At 37.2% G+C, this 23,400-nt stretch overlaps 2 protein-coding genes across 9 annotated transcripts; both read right to left on the reverse strand.

The window, feature by feature from the left end:
• Positions 1–2,364: 2,364 nt before the first annotated feature.
• Positions 2,365–9,949, reverse strand: LOC121639352 (ubiquitin carboxyl-terminal hydrolase 47-like). Of its 6 annotated transcripts, none has more exons than XM_041984515.1 (12): positions 9,935–9,949; positions 9,631–9,751; positions 9,015–9,123; positions 8,789–8,904; positions 8,503–8,573; positions 8,288–8,413; positions 5,711–5,806; positions 5,461–5,592; positions 5,249–5,380; positions 5,103–5,137; positions 4,840–4,877; positions 2,365–4,752 (listed from the first exon to the last, which is right to left on the reverse strand). In XM_041984515.1, the coding sequence occupies exons 2-12, from the start codon at positions 9,641–9,643 to the stop codon at positions 4,670–4,672; spliced, it is 951 nt and encodes a 316-aa protein (XP_041840449.1). In that variant the 5' UTR covers positions 9,644–9,751; positions 9,935–9,949; the 3' UTR covers positions 2,365–4,669. The 6 variants fall into 6 exon arrangements, with proteins under 6 accessions (XP_041840449.1, XP_041840451.1, XP_041840447.1 ...); XM_041984517.1 differs by lacking the exon at positions 9,935–9,949 and adding an exon at positions 9,824–9,919 and having other exon boundaries at positions 9,015–9,120; positions 9,631–9,711; XM_041984513.1 differs by lacking the exon at positions 9,935–9,949 and adding an exon at positions 9,824–9,919 and having other exon boundaries at positions 9,631–9,711.
• Positions 9,950–10,378: 429 nt separating this feature from the next.
• LOC121640354 lies at positions 10,379–22,684 on the reverse strand. Of its 3 annotated transcripts, none has more exons than XM_041986067.1 (14): positions 22,492–22,684; positions 21,190–21,444; positions 20,266–20,520; positions 19,374–19,628; positions 18,486–18,740; positions 17,598–17,852; positions 16,710–16,964; positions 15,790–16,044; positions 14,898–15,152; positions 13,974–14,228; positions 13,082–13,336; positions 12,162–12,416; positions 11,274–11,528; positions 10,379–10,640 (listed from the first exon to the last, which is right to left on the reverse strand). In XM_041986067.1, the coding sequence occupies exons 1-14, from the start codon at positions 22,634–22,636 to the stop codon at positions 10,507–10,509; spliced, it is 3,339 nt and encodes a 1,112-aa protein (XP_041842001.1). In that variant the 5' UTR covers positions 22,637–22,684; the 3' UTR covers positions 10,379–10,506. The 3 variants fall into 3 exon arrangements, with proteins under 3 accessions (XP_041842001.1, XP_041842002.1, XP_041842003.1); XM_041986068.1 differs by having other exon boundaries at positions 21,190–21,316; positions 22,619–22,674; XM_041986069.1 differs by lacking the exons at positions 20,266–20,520; positions 21,190–21,444.
• Positions 22,685–23,400: the final 716 nt, after the last annotated feature.

Below are 23,400 nucleotides of genomic sequence, written 5' to 3' on the forward strand. Positions count from 1 at the left end.
GGGATGCTGTTCAAAATGAAAATATAAACAAAATGCATTGAATTGCAAATCTCATAAATCTATATATTATTCTCAAAAGAACACAAAGAATATGTCAGGTCTTAAAATGAAAACATTTTACCATTTCATGGACAATATTAGCTTATTTTGAATTTGATTTAAACATAGTTTTTCACAGACTGGTAATCATCCACCTATCACACATCTGAGAGGCTCTGCCTCTTTAAATGCCCATGTTATTTTAACCTGATTAGTTGTGAAATGCTCCTGCAGTTGTTTATGATTCGTGCTAACTACTTTTCCAGCCTTTTGTTGCCCGCTTTTGAAGTCTTTTGAGGTGTTTTGAATTCAAAATGAGCTAATACTTTCCATGAAATGGTAAAATGTCTCAGTTTCAACACTTGATATGTTATTTATGCCTAATGTGAAATAAAATATGGGTTTCTGTGACTCAAATTAACTTAAGTGACTGTCACATTAACAAGTCACTGCTGTTATAATTAAAAAAAAAGTTCAAACTGAATATGCACAAGTCTGCACATAACAGATTACAGCAGGTAAATAAAAACTCATGCAATTTCCCCAAATCTGATTGTCTTTTGATTACTAATTATAAGTAAAACTGTAGTCAGGTCAAGCATTGCTGCCTTAATAAATTTTATTTAAGCAAATATGTTTTATTCTTGTATTGTGACCCTTTCAGGTCTCCTAAGTTATTTCAAACAAACACATGTTGTGCAGCATGTTTAGATTATAACATAAATTAACCAACAAATATTGTTTTGTGAAAGAAATAATGTTTGCTTCACCAAGTATCCTAATAACTTTGAATCTTGATCTGACACTTTACAGAGAGAAAAGGTGTGTTCTCCAGTTGGGAAATGCATAAAAACAGCTTTGATTCAGTATTTCCTTAAACATTTCTATATTTAAACTTTAGTATCTTATGATGTATTAATGAATCTTTAGGACATCCGTTTGCCTTTACAAAGCAAAATTAAAACCAAAAGTTCAGCTTAGATAATCTGCAGTGGTTAAATAACTTATTTGCATATTATTTCCAGCATGATTTCCAGTGAGATGAAATTTCCTAACAATGCCCTCCTTTTATCATTTCTCTGATCAGAAGGAAAACATTGCAAACCATGAGGAAGACAAGCCTGAACCCTCCTTTTTCTTTTGTTTTGGAAAGATGATCAAGCCACCACTTAAAAACTGGAAACAACCTTATTTTATTTATTTATTAATTTATTTATTTTTCGTGTTGCACCACATCTTGAACATCTGTGCAGAGTACTCCACACTGGAAGAGGTGACTTCCACAGCAATGAAAATATGAAAGCCAAAATGAGATTATATAATTGGGTGATAAGCATTGCTGCTGTGCAGTCATGTGACTTCTTTTAACTGCAGGAGAAACTGAAAGTAAAAAATAATAATCTGAAAATGTTGGGGAGTTTCCATGAAAGTAACACCACACACAGATTCCGTGTTTATAGCTACGGTTTACAGTGGCAGGATGATGTGACTTTACACTTTGCCCAGACACTGGAGTCTGGGCAAAGAAAGAAATTTGTATCATTACTTTTTAATATTATATTCAAAATATTCATTAAAAGATTTTTTAAGTGGTGGCCATGACCACTTCCCACTTAAGACAGACCACCCCACGTAAAAAACTGTGAAGTCCTAAATTGGGCTACTCATGTTTTCATCAAACTTGAGTTGTAACAGTATATCACTAACTCTGTCTGTCTTTATTTGGAAAGCAGATTTCATACTAACTGAATGTAGCACGAACATCAGAAAACAACTATACAAAGAAACATTTACAACATGACATGAGAAACTGCTTCTGATTAAATTTGATCAACCAAAGGCCACATAATGACATGTTCATCAGAAGGAACATTTATCAGCATGACCCAAATAAATGAAACACCAGCAGATGCTATGATTCAACATTATTATAGAATTCAGGTCAGCAGCTTAGTGAAATCTTGTGTTTGACCTATCCTCATGTGAGCATAAATATGACTGTTCTAAATGAACGAACCATTCACTTTTGGTGAAAACGATAGCTCATCTGAATTTACTGCTGCCTTCTTATTACAGAATACATCCACAGATAAACAAGTAACCTGAAGATTTCAACCATTCTCACCCACTTTGTAAGATAGATCAAACAGAAATTGAGGCTCTTTGAACTTCTGGAGTAAAACAGACTTTTGTCAAATGTACATGTACAAAGGTAAATCTCATGTAAACTTTAATTATCAGTGGTTATTTTAATTAAAGTCAGGCCACAAGACAAGCCTGCACATTTTTCTGACAACAGAAAAAAACAAACATTTGAATTTAAAACTTGTTTGATGCTTTTAATTAATCACATTCTCAAATTTTAACACTTTACTACTGAACAAAATAACCTCATTTGTTAATCTTTGCTTCCAGTAACTGTAATATTACTAATGCTGGGGTACATTTTTCGTTTTGTTTATAGATAAAGAAACATTGTACAAGAATATAGAGAGAAGACTTTGATTATAATATGAACAGCATGAAAGCAGTATTCTGAATTAACAGCAGATTCCTTTGAAGAAAACTATGCAAAATATTTACCCAAATGAAGTAATTTAACGCAGCAAATTACAGAAAAAATAAACACGCAAAGAATTTAATTAAAACATAAAAAAACTACACAAGTTTGTTTTGTCCAACATCATGATGATTGTCTCCCATGTCTCCTCTTTCCATTTCCTGACTTCTTTCCTGACTGCCATATTTCAGAATATTTTGTTTTCTGCCACTTGCTGTTAAACTGTCCTGACAAATTACCATCCCATCCAAAATCAATCTTACCAACTTAATAATCATTAACGTTCTGTTTAATCTCAGTGATCCTTCATTATTAATGTTATCAGGAGCAATCAAGTATTCTTCTACAGTTTTTCCTTATGTGCAAACTGATGGTCTTTTTCTAGTTTACATTCACTATTCTGCCTTTTGTATTGCTAATCTCATTTTATCAAGCACTGGTCATATCAGTTATACTAAGTCTAATACATATCTTTTGAATCACAACAATGACATGCACAGTTTGTCTTAAACTGGAGCAGATTTCCTCTTAGTATGTCTCTGAATCCTGATCCTTGCTCTTCTGTCTTTTTGGTAAAGAAAAACACCCAAATATTTTCTTATATGCAGTCTTTTCCTTTCTCGGTAAGCTGCTAGCCTTCGTTGTCCCGAGTGGCCCCAACGTAATCTCTTTTTTAAACCTCTCTTTTTAAGAGTATTTATAATTCTAGCTGCTTCCATTTGTTCATCAGTGACTCCTTTGGTTCTGTAGTTCTCCTGTTTTCTCAAAGGTGACTCTCTGAGCTTCATATTGCTGACAGCTGTAGATGAACTAGCTTTTACGTTGTTTGTTATATCAAAATTCCCGTTAACGTTTCCTTCATTATTCCTTTCATGCTTTTCAGTGGTGGCTTGTGAGGTTTCCTCTGCAGTTTCTGTGTTCTTTGTGGTTTTGTTTCTTTTACCACCACTGAGGGCCTCACTAGGCCGTTCCGCTATAATGCATTCATCTCCTGGCTGTTTTGAACTTTGATGGCCATCTGTAACTCCCTGCAATTCATTTCTTGCTTTTAGCTTAGAACTATCTTGCCTTATGTTCTCATCATTACCTGCACCCTGACTCCATGTTTGTCTTTCTCTTATTTCTGAACCTGAATGTGTCTGAGAAAGATCAGTATTTTCTTCATTTCCCTGTTTTTTGTTGAGTTTCTCTACACCTTCACTGTTCCTCTGGCCTGATTTGTTCTGTCCAACATCATGATCAAGGCCTCTGATATCAACCCTTCCCTCATCCTCCTTTTCTCGTTTGCCTTGTTCATGTTTCTGTTTATCTTCTTGTTTGTTTTGGAGTCTATGACAAATTTGCATTTGAACCAAGTAGATATCATATTTAGTCAAGAGCCTTTTTTGTGATGTAACTTGAATTTTTCCTTCTGTATCATATTTAATGTTTGTTTGCATCCTCCTCACATCTCCCTCTTTGTCAGCATTAACAGGTTTGATGCCATCATCTTCTCCACCAATATTAGTACCACAATAATATTCATTAATGTTTTGTCCATCATTGCTAGACTCTTGCCTTGCTTGCCTGCTTATTAGTATTTCACTCTTGTCTGTCTCTTCATTCTCAACTGTTTCTTCACCAAGTTCTTTCTTCTGGGCATTTCTTATCTCTCCTTGTTTGTAACGTACAGGCTCTTCTGGAGATCTTTCACTGACTGATGTAAAAACAAGATTTACATCTGGTTTCACCTCCTTAATCTCTAAATTTTCAGGATCTTGGACTTCAAGCTGAGCTCCACTAGGATGTAGACTTTTGTATTCTGTCTGGACTCTGTCATCTCCCTTTTGATCATCCCTCATTATTTTCCCCTTATCTCTGTCCTGTTCTCTAACATGACCTTCTGGGGAATAGTCAGACAACTCTGGATCAACCTGCTCGGCTTTGACTTCTGGATGACATGTTTTAAATTTGTGGTCAGATGACAACTCATTTTCTTTGGAAACACTGATTGTATCTGTAACTGCCACAGTGTCAACACTAACTTCTTTTTCATGTTCATGCTCCTGTGTCCTCCTTTCTGTTTCTGCATCATGACTTCCGATTATAGTTCTCACAGGCAGAAGTTGGAGAACCTCCATTTGTGGGGACCATGCTTTCTTGTGCACCAGTTTCTAAAGAATTGTTCAGAAAATGTGTTTAAAGTAAACTGAAAGTGTTAAATAGATGCAGTAAATCACATTATCCTTGTCTTGTCTTACCTTTCTTTCTGTAAAAAAGAAGATAGGCACTTCTAGATCTAGTAGACATTTGAAAAGAAAGTAAAGCTGTCACACAACACCTCGGTTAACTTGGGACATTATTTAAAACATGGGGGAAAAAACTGGTCTCTTAAACTTAAATTCTTCAACATTTGGATTCCAGGTTGACTAATAATATGCAGATCATATTTTAACTGGAAAGAATGCATAAAGAATCACATAAATATATATTATCAAAAACAACTAAAAGGATTAAAACTTACTTTACATATTGCACATCCAGGAAAGGGGGGTTAATCTAATGGAGAGAAAAAGCAAACAGACTCTTTAATAGTTGATATTTCTCTGCTGCTATACGTAACTTCACCACACAGCAGTTTGGGAGCAGCTTTCTGCTGCTGAATGTTACCTGTGTGACTGTGGTATCGTTAAAGCAGAACCATTTGTCTTCATCATCCTGATCCTTGATTGCTGATAGGTAATGTCCACTTCTCAGGTCACCAAAATGCTCCACCACTGCATATAGCTCATACTTCTGATTCTGCTCAACACATGGAAAAGTGACACATTAGAATAAGGAATGAGACATTTTATATATTATAACCAGGACTAAAATCATACCTCTGACACTTCTACGGTGTACGGAACATCCACATCACTGTTGATTTTGACAAATGACATGTAGCGGTAGCTGAAGTCAAACCTCTTCAGCAGCAGAATCAAAACATCTGGATGATGCTTTAACACATTTTTCTGAACAAAAGAGCACACATTGCTCAATGAGTAATTTTGTTGTTCAGCTTCCATTATTACAGGAATGTATCAGGAATAAGACAAATAATAAACAGAAACACAATTTATTTGCACTCACCCTTTTAGCATTGACTTTAGTATCACACTGCTCACAGTACATCTGGTTTTCTCCATTCAGATCTGAGGTTTTGAAAAACTCCTCAAGACCATCTTCCTGAAAAAAATGCACCTGTGTCACTTATGGATGAAATCAGCTCTGACAGTAAAGTGCTGACCTGTGATCAACAATATTGTCTTAACAAAGATCTATTTAAGGAAGCCGAGCTCAGTTGTGTGTGTTTTTTACATTGTTATCTAGAGATAACAAGATAACTATCTCATTATCTCGAGATAACGATGACTATTTTCTCGTGAAGCAGGATCATATATCTTGATATCTCAAGATAAAGAGTATTTTTTTAGATAATTGATTATTCCGGTTGTGATGGACCAGCAGCTACTGGTCCATCACAGAACCAGCACAGAGAGACAAACATTCCACCAGGCTCACACTCACTCCTGGCCAGAATTTAAAGACTCAAATCAGCCTAACATGGATGTCATTGGACGGTGGGAGGAAGTCTGGAGGGAACCCACACAGTCATGGTGCAGAACAAGTAAACACAAATTTCTTACAAAAACTGTCTTGTTGTGTATGAGAATCATAACTACAAATATTGATATGTACAATAATAAATTATATTGGCTTTCATTGATTGTATTTATGCTGTACTGGAAGCGGTGCTGGTTTTCAGTGTAACTGCTGCAGGAATCAAGGACCTGCAAAGGCCTCTTCACACTTGTGGTGAAGCAGTCTGTCACTTAAGCAGCTCTGCAGAGTTGTCAGTGTTTAACATGTCCTTCAACATGGATGAGACATTAGTCATCATCCTCTCTCCCACCATTTCAACTATGTCCAAGGACCATCCCAGTACAGAGCTGTACTGTACTGGAATACCTCTGTACAGTCAAGCCAGCAAGGATGCAAGCTGATGTCATATTGAGTAACATCAATCACTGATCAATGCATCTGATTTTACTTCTATCAAGTCTGACAAAGGCTGAAATTGTGACCTGTCTGACAATTAAATTTTACCCCAAAGTCATTCACAGAATTACACATACACTTTCCATGACTTGTAGACTTCCCCAGCTGTCATGGGCTCGTTTTTAGATCAATGGAATCTGGTGTAACACAGTAACCACTTAATTTTGAGTCCATCTTAATCATCTCATTATCTTGAGAAAGCAAAGTTTGTTTTGAAAGGTGTACGAATTTACACATAACACAAGGTAAGCACTGATATCTGAGACTGAAACAGATGGAAAAGCATCTAAAACTGAATTAATTTGTTGTTCAGCAGTGTGTAATTAGCTAATATATCAATTACTGCTGTTTCTGCACCATAATGACTCTTTGCTTCTCCCATGAGCTTTTTCTGGTACAGACATTTCTCTCTGTGTGTTTTTAACATGTTTTTAAAAAGTTTAACAGTGAAAAAAAGCTGAAAGTGTAGATGTAAATAGTAGTTTGGTTCCCCTAAAATGGTGGACGAAGCCCCTGTGATGTCACATGTGTATTCTCTATATGTTTAAGACTGCCGAGTCCAGCTTCAGAAGCTCTTCTTAATTCACATGATGATGTAAATAGAGATGATACGTTTTTCTGATTATTATGGATGTCACAATGTCAGAGTTTTGTCAAGAAAGCTGTGAAATCGCCAGTTATTACATGTTTTCCAAATATCATTTGAGGAGGAAACATTAAACTAAATCTGTTAACAATTTCAAGCCAGACCTGGGTTTGGAATAATAATCTCTTTTTATCAAATGTATTTGTAGCCTTTGACGAGCAAACAACCCAGCAAATGCACAATCAACATCCCAGAATCAAGATAAACCTGAAACTAGTCCTGATAGAACAAGTAGGATACCAGTTATAACTATAAGTTATTGCAGTTTAACAGAAAATAAACAAAGATGGTGCACAGATGAATTTATTTTAAAATCTTCATGTTTAGAGGTTTCTAAGGTTCTGATGTGCAGTAGATTTAAAGTAGCACTATGTAACTTTGACCTTAAAAATAAGTGCTTCTGGCTCTTTTTGATGGTACAGGGACAGTCACTGTGCACATTCATGCAGCAAGGCTGGAAAACCACACTTCACATCTTGTTTTCCAGGATGTTGTGCCACTTTACAGCAAAGTTTCACTTTACGGTACTGAGTAACACATCAGCAACTGCATCAGTATTCTGGTTTTTTGAACGAGCAGTGTGGCTGATTCAGCAAAGAAACCCAAGAGGACTTTATTGTAGGAAGCAAGGCAAAGTAAGAGAGAGAGGGACAGAGCAAGCGATAAGACGAGTCAACATTAGACTGACTTTTACTTGCTGGAGAAAACTCTGAGTACAGGTAAGATAGAAGATGGATGCCAAATTAATCGTCATTAGGAGGTGCCTCACTGAGAAAATCTGCCAAAGTTCAGTAGTGCTTCTTTAAAGAACAGCCTACTGTTAACCGTGTTAACAAGAATAAGGCAATAAAGTTTAATCAGTTTTATCTCTACATATCACACATATCTAAAATGATTGCGCACTTGTAAATAAATGCTAAATAACAGGTTAATAATGTTTAATCAATACACAATAACCTCACCACACTGTAGACTCCACTGCAGGAATCCACCAGTGGAAGAGGAAGATACCAGAACATCCCATCTCTGTTCATCTCCGCTCTACATTCAGAACAGGTGGTGGTGTTGGACAACTCTCCGTGGAAGACCTGGAAACACAAATGCAGAGAAGCCTGAGAATAATTTTAACTTTTCATCCAAATCACAGTTTTCACTTTGATATTCATCAGAATTTTACCTTTGCTGCATCAGGACTGGTCAGCCTTAAAATCTTCTCAAGGTATTCTGCAGCATCACACTGTTCATTCACTGGGAGAAGTGGGAAAATAATTCCTCATTTTATCTCCTTCATCAAAATAACATCAGAATGTACGAGGCTGATTTTGGTGTTTCTACTTTTTAATTAACCATTATAATAAAAGCTAGGGGTCAGGGTCATTAAGTAACTAAATATACGTACTTTGTCTTAATAGTCAATATGCTTAGTAAACTATGTTTTTTTTCTGTATGCAAACATACTGTACCTCTCTGAATGTGCAGGGTCTCCAGTATTTGTTTTGTACGTGCTGTCCCTTTCCGTAAATCATCAAACAAGTCTTTAAGATGGCGATCAATGAACTCCGGATTGTTGTTGGTCAATCTAAAACAATTGTAGCCACACAAAGGTGCAGCATAAACTTAATCTAGTTTAAATATAATATAATGCATAAACTGCAGGGAATGGGAGGCAAATAAATAAAATAAACAAACCTTTGTACAGCTTCTCTGAAGTCCCTGGTCATGAACAACACCTGCAGCACACTGTTCAAGTAATCCGTTGCTCCATGGTTGTACAAGCCATGGTACTTCTTTAGATCTGCTGCATGGGAGATTTTGATAAATGTGTGTAAACTGTCTTCATATTACTTAGTATACTGTGAACTGACCAAACATAAACTCAATGAAATAGAAAAATAATCAAATATTACTTCAAGTAATATTTGATTTTCAACCCCAAAATGTGACAAAGAGGGAGCCAGACTTGTTTAATAATCTTGTCACGTGACTAACCCACATGTGCCAAGTTGATGTAATTGGACATAGTTGACTGAGAAAATAATTGTACATGTAAATACAACCTAAATCAAAGTACAGATGTTATCTTTAGGTTACTTGAAGACTGCTTTCACTAACACAATGGTTATAAAATCAAGATTTTATCTGTGCAGAGCAACATTCTGTTAAGGTTCTGTAACGTTCAACACTCGGTTAGCCAAAGACATCCTGTTGAATTAAAATTAACAATATGTGAATATAAAAAACAAATAAATATTACAATCACCCCTAAGAGTCGAGCCCTTCCCCCACTAACCAAACGCTGTCTTACCTGAAGTGTTCATTTTAGATTGACTTTCCAACAAAGTATGTTGAGTCTCTGATGGCGAATCCACTTCGACGCTGCTTCCAGCTTCAACAGAATTGTTGCCAATTAATCGCAAATGAAATATCTGGGAGGGGAAGAGGAAGTAAAAAATAAAAATAAAAATAAAAAACAACACACGAAGAAAAAACAGACCTACCCTCAGATGTAAGATTCACACATCAAACCATTCCTTTTGGATAAAGAACATCGTTGCAGACCAACACTAAGCAACACACTCACTGCTGTAAATTTAAAACTCTTTGCATACTTTCGTTTTCGCCCGTCATGTTCACAGGATGCGTTCAAGTTGTGTCGGAAATTTCGCGTATAAATACAGATATGAACACTTATGGTGAATATGATTTTAGTTTAAAATTGCTTTTATAGCCAAGTATATAAAAAGCAGTTGTTTTCTGCTGCTATCGTAGCAGACTTATTAGTCTTATTGTGGATTTCAGATTACACCAATACAAATTAGTTCTTGTGCATCAGTTTTACTCTTCATTTTGTGGGAGACTCAAAGCTCTTGAGGGTGTGTATTGTAATTATTGTTAAGGATCTGTTGTTGAATGTCAAGTAGGCCTACATTAGTTGTATCGTGTCCCCCCTGTTCATTTAGTTTATGTTCAATAAAGGTTCAATAAAGGCATTTTAATAATGTTCTCAATCAAACAGCTTTATTTTAACATTCAAGCAGCAATAGAAACAGATTAAACAAACACCTGAATTTTATTAAAATCTAACAGACAATAAAGCTCAATCATTTGTAAACAGTGTCTTTATCAGCTGTTGTGGGAGGCATCAGCGTGCGGCTGCAGGAGGAGGTGAAGATGGGCTCAGTTAAGCTGTCAGACCTCCGGGGACCTTGACCACCATGTGGATGACGGACAGGTGCTGGATCCCATATGTAGCCAGCAGTGCTGAGTTTTCATCCAGCATCTTGTCTGTAAAGATCAGCCGTAAAGTTTCGATTCCTGCACATAAACAAGTGAACACGTGGCGATTAAGACAATAATTCCCAGTGGGGGGTTTCTCATGATTCTGGACCCTCCCATTTTTTTAACCACTGGATCAGGAGAGTGACATTTTTATAAACCCATTGAGGAAAATTAATTATTCTATTATGTATTGTATCCACTGCTGTACCAGCAGACTTTGGAGCAGTCTTTTCTCAAAAGACTCTGATTTAGTCACTCATATTATCCAAGAACACTTCTGTCTTTCTAACCTGATTGTTGTGGATTTGTGATATTTAATCTTTAGCCTATAAAATGTGGTGGACAAAATCAATTAAATGAAGTCTTGAATCTTGAAAATTAAACGTTATTTTTACTGTAAAGTTACTTCTCAGTTATGGCCTACCTTCATATTAAAGCCTGAACAGCTGAGGAAACACAAGTAGCCTATATGCTTTCGCTTTTGAGTCTTAAGTATGTTTTACGATATACTTTTGTACTTTTTACTTTAAAGTATTTCTATGGATGTGTTATTTATTTATTTTTTCTGTGTGTAAACAACCTAATTCCTACTCCAACCTCTGGTAAGCCTAGTTTAAAATCGCTTCTCGTTCTCGGAAGAATGTATGAAACAGTTGCAAACCGTTTTACCTGTGCCCTCTGGAAGCCTCTGGGCCACTTTTTCTTTCAGCTGCAGGACGGTCATTTGCTTCATCTGCTCCTCGGTGTTACACAGGTCAATCATCATGTTTTCTCCTCTCAGTCCATACACTTCTACCTGGTAGACCTTGGGGACCTTGACCACCATGTGGATGACGGACAGGTGCTGGATCCCATATGTAGACAGCAGCGCTGAGTTTTCATTCAGCATCTTGTCTGTAAAGATCAGCCGTAAAGTTTCGATTCCTGCACATAAACAAGTGAACACGTGGCGATTAAGACAATAATTCCCAGTGCGGGGTTTCTCATTATTCTGGACCCTCACACTTTGTGAACCACTGGATCAGGAGAGTGACATTTTTATAAACCCATTGAGGAAAATTAATTATTCTATTATGTATTGTATCCACTGCTGTACCAGCAGACTTTGGAGCAGTCTTTTCTCAAAAGGCTCTGATTTAGTCACTCATATTATCCAAGAACACTTCTGTCTTTCTAACCTGATTGTTGTGGATTTGTGATATTTAATCTTTAGCCTATAAAATGTGGTGGACAAAATCAATTAAATGAAGTCTTGAATCTTGAAAATTAAACGTTATTTTTACTGTAAAGTTACTTCTCAGTTATGGCCTACCTTCATATTAAAGCCTGAACAGCTGAGGAAACACAAGTAGCCTATATGCTTTCGCTTTTGAGTCTTAAGTATGTTTTACGATATACTTTTGTACTTTTTACTTTAAAGTATTTCTATGGATGTGTTATTTATTTATTTTTTCTGTGTGTAAACAACCTAATTCCTACTCCAACCTCTGGTAAGCCTAGTTTAAAATCGCTTCTCGTTCTCGGAAGAATGTATGAAACAGTTGCAAACCGTTTTACCTGTGCCCTCTGGAAGCCTCTGGGCCACTTTTTCTTTCAGCTGCAGGACGGTCATTTGCTTCATCTGCTCCTCGGTGTTACACAGGTCAATCATCATCCTTTCTCCTCTCAGTCCATACACTTCTACCTGGTAGACCTTGGGGACCTTGACCACCATGTGGATGACGGACAGGTGCTGGATCCCATATGTAGACAGCAGCGCTGAGTTTTCATTCAGCATCTTATTTGTAAAGATCAGTCGTAGAGTTTCGATTCCTGCACATAAACAAGTGAACACATGGCGATTAAGACAGTAGTACAAAAGTTGTACAAAAAGTGTACATTTTATCTGGCCTAGCTGGGACCGTCATGATTCTGGACCCTCCCATTTTTTTAACCACTGGATCAGGAGAGTGACATTTTTATAAACCCATTGAGGAAAATTAATTATTCTATTATGTATTGTATCCACTGCTGTACCAGCAGACTTTGGAGCAGTCTTTTCTCAAAAGACTCTGATTTAGTCACTCATATTATCCAAGAACACTTCTGTCTTTCTAACCTGATTGTTGTGGATTTGTGATATTTAATCTTTAGCCTATAAAATGTGGTGGACAAAATCAATTAAATGAAGTCTTGAATCTTGAAAATTAAACGTTATTTTTACTGTAAAGTTACTTCTCAGTTATGGCCTACCTTCATATTAAAGCCTGAACAGCTGAGGAAACACAAGTAGCCTATATGCTTTCGCTTTTGAGTCTTAAGTATGTTTTACGATATACTTTTGTACGTTTTACTTTAAAGTATTTCTATGGATGTGTTATTTATTTATTTTTTCTGTGTGTAAACAACCTAATTCCTACTCCAACCTCTGGTAAGCCTAGTTTAAAATCGCTTCTCATTCTCGGAAGAATGTATGAAACAGTTGCAAACCGTTTTACCTGTGCCCTCTGGAAGCCTCTGGGCCACTTTTTCTTTCAGCTGCAGGACGGTCATTTGCTTCATCTGCTCCTCGGTGTTACACAGGTCAATCATCATCCTTTCTCCTCTCAGTCCATACACTTCTACCTGGTAGACCTTGGGGACCTTGAACACCATGTGGATGACGGACAGGTGCTGGATCCCATATGTAGACAGCAGCGCTGAGTTTTCATTCAGCATCTTGTCTGTAAAGATCAGCCGTAAAGTTTCGATTCCTGCACATAAACAAGTGAACACGTGGCGATTAAGACAATAATTCCCAGTGGGGGGTTTCTCATTATTCTGGACCCTCACACTTTGTGAACCACTGGATCAGGAGAGTGACATTTTTATAAACCCATTGAGGAAAATTAATTATTCTATTATGTATTGTATCCACTGCTGTACCAGCAGACTTTGGAGCAGTCTTTTCTCAAAAGGCTCTGATTTAGTCACTCATATTATCCAAGAACACTTCTGTCTTTCTAACCTGATTGTTGTGGATTTGTGATATTTAATCTTTAGCCTATAAAATGTGGTGGACAAAATCAATTAAATGAAGTCTTGAATCTTGAAAATTAAACGTTATTTTTACTGTAAAGTTACTTCTCAGTTATGGCCTACCTTCATATTAAAGCCTGAACAGCTGAGGAAACACAAGTAGCCTATATGCTTTCGCTTTTGAGTCTTAAGTATGTTTTACGATATACTTTTGTACTTTTTACTTTAAAGTATTTCTATGGATGTGTTATTTATTTATTTTTTTTTTCTGTGTGTAAACAACCTAATTCCTACTCCAACCTCTGGTAAGCCTAGTTTAAAATCGCTTCTCGTTCTCGGAAGAATGTATGAAACAGTTGCAAACCGTTTTACCTGTGCCCTCTGGAAGCCTCTGGGCCACTTTTTCTTTCAGCTGCAGGACGGTCATTTGCTTCATCTGCTCCTCGGTGTTACACAGGTCAATCATCATCCTTTCTCCTCTCAGTCCATACACTAATACCTGGTAGACCTTGGGGACCTTGACCACCATGTGGATGACGGACAGGTGCTGGATCCCATATGTAGACAGCAGCGCTGAGTTTTCATTCAGCATCTTATTTGTAAAGATCAGTCGTAGAGTTTCGATTCCTGCACATAAACAAGTGAACACATGGCGATTAAGACAGTAGTACAAAAGTTGTACAAAAAGTGTACATTTTATCTGGCCTAGCTGGGACCGTCATGATTCTGGACCCTCCCATTTTTTTAACCACTGGATCAGGAGAGTGACATTTTTATAAACCCATTGAGGAAAATTAATTATTCTATTATGTATTGTATCCACTGCTGTACCAGCAGACTTTGGAGCAGTCTTTTCTCAAAAGACTCTGATTTAGTCACTCATATTATCCAAGAACACTTCTGTCTTTCTAACCTGATTGTTGTGGATTTGTGATATTTAATCTTTAGCCTATAAAATGTGGTGGACAAAATCAATTAAATGAAGTCTTGAATCTTGAAAATTAAACGTTATTTTTACTGTAAAGTTACTTCTCAGTTATGGCCTACCTTCATATTAAAGCCTGAACAGCTGAGGAAACACAAGTAGCCTATATGCTTTCGCTTTTGAGTCTTAAGTATGTTTTACGATATACTTTTGTACTTTTTACTTTAAAGTATTTCTATGGATGTGTTATTTATTTATTTATTTTTTCTGTGTGTAAACAACCTAATTCCTACTCCAACCTCTGGTAAGCCTAGTTTAAAATCGCTTCTCGTTCTCGGAAGAATGTATGAAACAGTTGCAAACTGTTTTACCTGTGCCCTCTGGAAGCCTCTGGGCCACTTTTTCTTTCAGCTGCAGGACGGTCATTTGCTTCATCTGCTCCTCGGTGTTACACAGGTCAATCATCATCCTTTCTCCTCTCAGTCCATACACTTCTACCTGGTAGACCTTGGGGACCTTGAACACCATGTGGATGACGGACAGGTGCTGGATCCCATATGTAGACAGCAGCGCTGAGTTTTCATTCAGCATCTTGTCTGTAAAGATCAGCCGTAAAGTTTCGATTCCTGCACATAAACAAGTGAACACGTGGTGATTAAGACAATAATTCCCAGTGGGGGGTTTCTCATTATTCTGGACCCTCACACTTTGTGAACCACTGGATCAGGAGAGTGACATTTTTATAAACCCATTGAGGAAAATTAATTATTCTATTATGTATTGTATCCACTGCTGTACCAGCAGACTTTGGAGCAGTCTTTTCTCAAAAGACTCTGATTTAGTCACTCATATTATCCAAGAACACTTCTGTCTTTCTAACCTGATTGTTGTGGATTTGTGATATTTAATCTTTAGCCTATAAAATGTGGTGGACAAAATCAATTAAATGAAGTCTTGAATCTTGAAAATTAAACGTTATTTTTACTGTAAAGTTACTTCTCAGTTATGGCCTACCTTCATATTAAAGCCTGAACAGCTGAGGAAACACAAGTAGCCTATATGCTTTCGCTTTTGAGTCTTAAGTATGTTTTACGATATACTTTTGTACTTTTTACTTTAAAGTATTTCTATGGATGTGTTATTTATTTATTTTTTTTTTCTGTGTGTAAACAACCTAATTCCTACTCCAACCTCTGGTAAGCCTAGTTTAAAATCGCTTCTCGTTCTCGGAAGAATGTATGAAACAGTTGCAAACCGTTTTACCTGTGCCCTCTGGAAGCCTCTGGGCCACTTTTTCTTTCAGCTGCAGGACGGTCATTTGCTTCATCTGCTCCTCGGTGTTACACAGGTCAATCATCATCCTTTCTCCTCTCAGTCCATACACTAATACCTGGTAGACCTTGGGGACCTTGACCACCATGTGGATGACGGACAGGTGCTGGATCCCATATGTAGACAGCAGCGCTGAGTTTTCATTCAGCATCTTATTTGTAAAGATCAGTCGTAGAGTTTCGATTCCTGCACATAAACAAGTGAACACATGGCGATTAAGACAGTAGTACAAAAGTTGTACAAAAAGTGTACATTTTATCTGGCCTAGCTGGGACCGTCATGATTCTGGACCCTCCCATTTTTTTAACCACTGGATCAGGAGAGTGACATTTTTATAAACCCATTGAGGAAAATTAATTATTCTATTATGTATTGTATCCACTGCTGTACCAGCAGACTTTGGAGCAGTCTTTTCTCAAAAGACTCTGATTTAGTCACTCATATTATCCAAGAACACTTCTGTCTTTCTAACCTGATTGTTGTGGATTTGTGATATTTAATCTTTAGCCTATAAAATGTGGTGGACAAAATCAATTAAATGAAGTCTTGAATCTTGAAAATTAAACGTTATTTTTACTGTAAAGTTACTTCTCAGTTATGGCCTACCTTCATATTAAAGCCTGAACAGCTGAGGAAACACAAGTAGCCTATATGCTTTCGCTTTTGAGTCTTAAGTATGTTTTACGATATACTTTTGTACGTTTTACTTTAAAGTATTTCTATGGATGTGTTATTTATTTATTTTTTGCGTGTGTAAACAACCTAATTCCTACTCCAACCTCTGGTAAGCCTAGTTTAAAATCGCTTCTCGTTCTCGGAAGAATGTATGAAACAGTTGCAAACCGTTTTACCTGTGCCCTCTGGAAGCCTCTGGGCCACTTTTTCTTTCAGCTGCAGGACGGTCATTTGCTTCATCTGCTCCTCGGTGTTACACAGGTCAATCATCATCCTTTCTCCTCTCAGTCCATACACTTCTACCTGGTAGACCTTGGGGACCTTGAACACCATGTGGATGACGGACAGGTGCTGGATCCCATATGTAGACAGCAGCACTGAGTTTTCATTCAGCATCTTGTCTGTAAAGATCAGCCGTAAAGTTTCGATTCCTGCACATAAACAAGTGAACACGTGGCGATTAAGACAATAATTCCCAGTGGGGGGTTTCTCATTATTCTGGACCCTCACACTTTGTGAACCACTGGATCAGGAGAGTGACATTTTTATAAACCCATTGAGGAAAATTAATTATTCTATTATGTATTGTATCCACTGCTGTACCAGCAGACTTTGGAGCAGTCTTTTCTCAAAAGACTCTGATTTAGTCACTCATATTATCCAAGAACACTTCTGTCTTTCTAACCTGATTGTTGTGGATTTGTGATATTTAATCTTTAGCCTATAAAATGTGGTGGACAAAATCAATTAAATGAAGTCTTGAATCTTGAAAATTAAACGTTATTTTTACTGTAAAGTTACTTCTCAGTTATGGCCTACCTTCATATTAAAGCCTGAACAGCTGAGGAAACACAAGTAGCCTATATGCTTTCGCTTTTGAGTCTTAAGTATGTTTTACGATATACTTTTGTACTTTTTACTTTAAAGTATTTCTATGGATGTGTTATTTATTTATTTTTTCTGTGTGTAAACAACCTAATTCCTACTCCAACCTCTGGTAAGCCTAGTTTAAAATCGCTTCTCGTTCTCGGAAGAATGTATGAAACAGTTGCAAACCGTTTTACCTGTGCCCTCTGGAAGCCTCTGGGCCACTTTTTCTTTCAGCTGCAGGACGGTCATTTGCTTCATCTGCTCCTCGGTGTTACACAGGTCAATCATCATCCTTTCTCCTCTCAGTCCATACACTTCTACCTGGTAGACCTTGGGGACCTTGAACACCATGTGGATGACGGACAGGTGCTGGATCCCATATGTAGACAGCAGCACTGAGTTTTCATTCAGCATCTTGTCTGTAAAGATCAGCCGTAAAGTTTCGATTCCTGCACATAAACAAGTGAACACGTGGCGATTAAGACAATAATTCCCAGTGGGGGGTTTCTCATTATTCTGGACCCTCACACTTTGTGAACCACTGGATCAGGAGAGTGACATTTTTATAAACCCATTGAGGAAAATTAATTATTCTATTATGTATTGTATCCACTGCTGTACCAGCAGACTTTGGAGCAGTCTTTTCTCAAAAGACTCTGATTTAGTCACTCATATTATCCAAGAACACTTCTGTCTTTCTAACCTGATTGTTGTGGATTTGTGATATTTAATCTTTAGCCTATAAAATGTGGTGGACAAAATCAATTAAATGAAGTCTTGAATCTTGAAAATTAAACGTTATTTTTACTGTAAAGTTACTTCTCAGTTATGGCCTACCTTCATATTAAAGCCTGAACAGCTGAGGAAACACAAGTAGCCTATATGCTTTCGCTTTTGAGTCTTAAGTATGTTTTACGATATACTTTTGTACTTTTTACTTTAAAGTATTTCTATGGATGTGTTATTTATTTATTTTTTCTGTGTGTAAACAACCTAATTCCTACTCCAACCTCTGGTAAGCCTAGTTTAAAATCGCTTCTCGTTCTCGGAAGAATGTATGAAACAGTTGCAAACCGTTTTACCTGTGCCCTCTGGAAGCCTCTGGGCCACTTTTTCTTTCAGCTGCAGGACGGTCATTTGCTTCATCTGCTCCTCGGTGTTACACAGGTCAATCATCATCCTTTCTCCTCTCAGTCCATACACTTCTACCTGGTAGACCTTGGGGACCTTGAACACCATGTGGATGACGGACAGGTGCTGGATCCCATATGTAGACAGCAGCGCTGAGTTTTCATTCAGCATCTTGTCTGTAAAGATCAGCCGTAAAGTTTCGATTCCTGCACATAAACAAGTGAACACGTGGCGATTAAGACAATAATTCCCAGTGGGGGGTTTCTCATTATTCTGGACCCTCACACTTTGTGAACCACTGGATCAGGAGAGTGACATTTTTATAAACCCATTGAGGAAAATTAATTATTCTATTATGTATTGTATCCACTGCTGTACCAGCAGACTTTGGAGCAGTCTTTTCTCAAAAGACTCTGATTTAGTCACTCATATTATCCAAGAACACTTCTGTCTTTCTAACCTGATTGTTGTGGATTTGTGATATTTAATCTTTAGCCTATAAAATGTGGTGGACAAAATCAATTAAATGAAGTCTTGAATCTTGAAAATTAAACGTTATTTTTACTGTAAAGTTACTTCTCAGTTATGGCCTACCTTCATATTAAAGCCTGAACAGCTGAGGAAACACAAGTAGCCTATATGCTTTCGCTTTTGAGTCTTAAGTATGTTTTACGATATACTTTTGTACGTTTTACTTTAAAGTATTTCTATGGATGTGTTATTTATTTATTTTTTCTGTGTGTAAACAACCTAATTCCTACTCCAACCTCTGGTAAGCCTAGTTTAAAATCGCTTCTCGTTCTCGGAAGAATGTATGAAACAGTTGCAAACCGTTTTACCTGTGCCCTCTGGAAGCCTCTGGGCCACTTTTTCTTTCAGCTGCAGGACGGTCATTTGCTTCATCTGCTCCTCGGTGTTACACAGGTCAATCATCATCCTTTCTCCTCTCAGTCCATACACTTCTACCTGGTAGACCTTGGGGACCTTGAACACCATGTGGATGACGGACAGGTGCTGGATCCCATATGTAGACAGCAGCGCTGAGTTTTCATTCAGCATCTTGTCTGTAAAGATCAGCCGTAAAGTTTCGATTCCTGCACATAAACAAGTGAACACGTGGCGATTAAGACAATAATTCCCAGTGGGGGGTTTCTCATTATTCTGGACCCTCACACTTTGTGAACCACTGGATCAGGAGAGTGACATTTTTATAAACCCATTGAGGAAAATTAATTATTCTATTATGTATTGTATCCACTGCTGTACCAGCAGACTTTGGAGCAGTCTTTTCTCAAAAGACTCTGATTTAGTCACTCATATTATCCAAGAACACTTCTGTCTTTCTAACCTGATTGTTGTGGATTTGTGATATTTAATCTTTAGCCTATAAAATGTGGTGGACAAAATCAATTAAATGAAGTCTTGAATCTTGAAAATTAAACGTTATTTTTACTGTAAAGTTACTTCTCAGTTATGGCCTACCTTCATATTAAAGCCTGAACAGCTGAGGAAACACAAGTAGCCTATATGCTTTCGCTTTTGAGTCTTAAGTATGTTTTACGATATACTTTTGTACTTTTTACTTTAAAGTATTTCTATGGATGTGTTATTTATTTATTTATTTTTTCTGTGTGTAAACAACCTAATTCCTACTCCAACCTCTGGTAAGCCTAGTTTAAAATCGCTTCTCGTTCTCGGAAGAATGTATGAAACAGTTGCAAACCGTTTTACCTGTGCCCTCTGGAAGCCTCTGGGCCACTTTTTCTTTCAGCTGCAGGACGGTCATTTGCTTCATCTGCTCCTCGGTGTTACACAGGTCAATCATCATCCTTTCTCCTCTCAGTCCATACACTAATACCTGGTAGACCTTGGGGACCTTGACCACCATGTGGATGACGGACAGGTGCTGGATCCCATATGTAGACAGCAGCGCTGAGTTTTCATTCAGCATCTTATTTGTAAAGATCAGTCGTAGAGTTTCGATTCCTGCACATAAACAAGTGAACACATGGCGATTAAGACAGTAGTACAAAAGTTGTACAAAAAGTGTACATTTTATCTGGCCTAGCTGGGACCGTCATGATTCTGGACCCTCCCATTTTTTTAACCACTGGATCAGGAGAGTGACATTTTTATAAACCCATTGAGGAAAATTAATTATTCTATTATGTATTGTATCCACTGCTGTACCAGCAGACTTTGGAGCAGTCTTTTCTCAAAAGACTCTGATTTAGTCACTCATATTATCCAAGAACACTTCTGTCTTTCTAACCTGATTGTTGTGGATTTGTGATATTTAATCTTTAGCCTATAAAATGTGGTGGACAAAATCAATTAAATGAAGTCTTGAATCTTGAAAATTAAACGTTATTTTTACTGTAAAGTTACTTCTCAGTTATGGCCTACCTTCATATTAAAGCCTGAACAGCTGAGGAAACACAAGTAGCCTATATGCTTTCGCTTTTGAGTCTTAAGTATGTTTTACGATATACTTTTGTACTTTTTACTTTAAAGTATTTCTATGGATGTGTTATTTATTTTTTTTTTTTTTCTGTGTGTAAACAACCTAATTCCTACTCCAACCTCTGGTAAGCCTAGTTTAAAATCGCTTCTCGTTCTCGGAAGAATGTATGAAACAGTTGCAAACTGTTTTACCTGTGCCCTCTGGAAGCCTCTGGGCCACTTTTTCTTTCAGCTGCAGGACGGTCATTTGCTTCATCTGCTCCTCGGTGTTACACAGGTCAATCATCATCCTTTCTCCTCTCAGTCCATACACTAATACCTGGTAGACCTTGGGGACCTTGACCACCATGTGGATGACGGACAGGTGCTGGATCCCATATGTAGACAGCAGCGCTGAGTTTTCATTCAGCATCTTATTTGTAAAGATCAGTCGTAGAGTTTCGATTCCTGCACATAAACAAGTGAACACATGGCGATTAAGACAGTAGTACAAAAGTTGTACAAAAAGTGTACATTTTATCTGGCCTAGCTGGGACCGTCATGATTCTGGACCCTCCCATTTTTTTAACCACTGGATCAGGAGAGTGACATTTTTATAAACCCATTGAGGAAAATTAATTATTCTATTATGTATTGTATCCACTGCTGTACCAGCAGACTTTGGAGCAGTCTTTTCTCAAAAGACTCTGATTTAGTCACTCATATTATCCAAGAACACTTCTGTCTTTCTAACCTGGTTGTTGTGGATTAGTGATATTTAATCTTTAGCCTAATTATGTAATGTGGTGGAAATAATCAGTCAAATGAAGTCGTGAATTTAGAAATTTTGAGGTTATTTTTACTGTAAAGTTATTTCTCAGTGGTGAAACTTTAATTAAAGGGTGGGGCTCTTCAGCTGACTGGAAGGTATTTTGTTAGTTAAAACTGTTACAGTGTAGTACTATTATCCTAAATAAATCTTCTAGCATGTTAACTGAGTACTGAGTGTTTGATGTCGACTATTTGCTAGAGTATTTTTCATTGTGTTATTTACATTCTACTAATATACTTTAACTGCAGTCTAATTACATGTTTAACTTCAAAGTAAAAAACATTGTCTAGTTTCATCTGCACTACATAAAAGTTCACCAACGACATTCCTTCAAATTAAAGCCTGAACAGCTGATAGAGGAAACACAAATAGCCTATGGAGCCTGCATGCTTTCGCTTTTGAGTATAAAGTAGGCTATGTTTTAATTAAGATGTACTTACAATATAGTTTTTACTTTGAAGTATTGTTATTATTTTTATATGTGAAAACAACTCCAACCTCTGGAAAGTCTAGTTTAAAATCGCTTCTAGTTTCTAGGAAGAAGGAAACAGGAATATGGGTCTAGCACTGATGGAAGAAATTAAAACAAGCATATTGAAGCTGCTTAAAATTAATAGGAAAAACAAAGAGAAAGTTACTTATTGTTGAGCTTTTGCGTGTGAAACTGTTGCAAACCGTTTTACCTGTGCCCTCTGGAAGCCTCTGGGCAACTTTTTCTTTCAGCTGCAGGACGGTCATTTGCTTCATCTGCTCCTCGGTGTTACACAGGTCAATCATCATCCTTTCTCCTCTCAGTCCATACACTTCGACCTGGTAGATTTTTCCCATTTTGTGCCGCTTGCTGCGCTCCTGTCTCTAGTGTTGTGATGTTAAAGCCCTGCTGGTTGTTATTGCTGAGGTAGCGGACTGACGTCAGACACAGGACGCTGAATACTTTCACTTTCACCATTTATTTATTTATTTATCCTCTCACCTCTCATCCGATGGAGCAAATCACGATGTGTAACGCCCAATTACATTTAATTTAGATACCTCAGCGTACATCATTTAAGACAGTCTATCTTGCCATTAAAATGCCTATGCTGGAAGCTTTTCTTTTCAGGAATTATACATGAAAAATATGTACATTTGTTTTCAGGCCTTTAGCAACCACTGTAATACAGCAGATGCATGCACTGTTTTTTGGTTTGAGTTCATCCGCTTTGTGCCGTGCTCTTGGGTGCTAGGTATTTCGAGGCATGGGATCAAGTGACCCCAGGCGAAAAAAAAGTATACTTGAACATACTAAATTTAAGTACACTTAGTGTACTTCATGAGCACAAAAGTATTGTACTCAAAGTGTGTTATTTTCGAGTACTAAAAACGTACTTAGTATACTAATGATATGTCATTATTGCTACTTAAGATATACTAAAATACAACTTAGTGTACTTGACTGTACTATTTTGAGACACCATTAAGATCAACTTAAATATACTTAAGTACACTTTCCTCTACTAATACTGTACTTATTTATAATGTTCTTTAGTTCGATTTAAAGTATACTTTAATCAACATCTCAGATTACTATTAATAAATTTAGAATATACTGG

This window comes from Melanotaenia boesemani, chromosome 5 (genome assembly GCF_017639745.1).
Source record: "Melanotaenia boesemani isolate fMelBoe1 chromosome 5, fMelBoe1.pri, whole genome shotgun sequence".
Taxonomy (NCBI): domain Eukaryota; kingdom Metazoa; phylum Chordata; class Actinopteri; order Atheriniformes; family Melanotaeniidae; genus Melanotaenia; species Melanotaenia boesemani.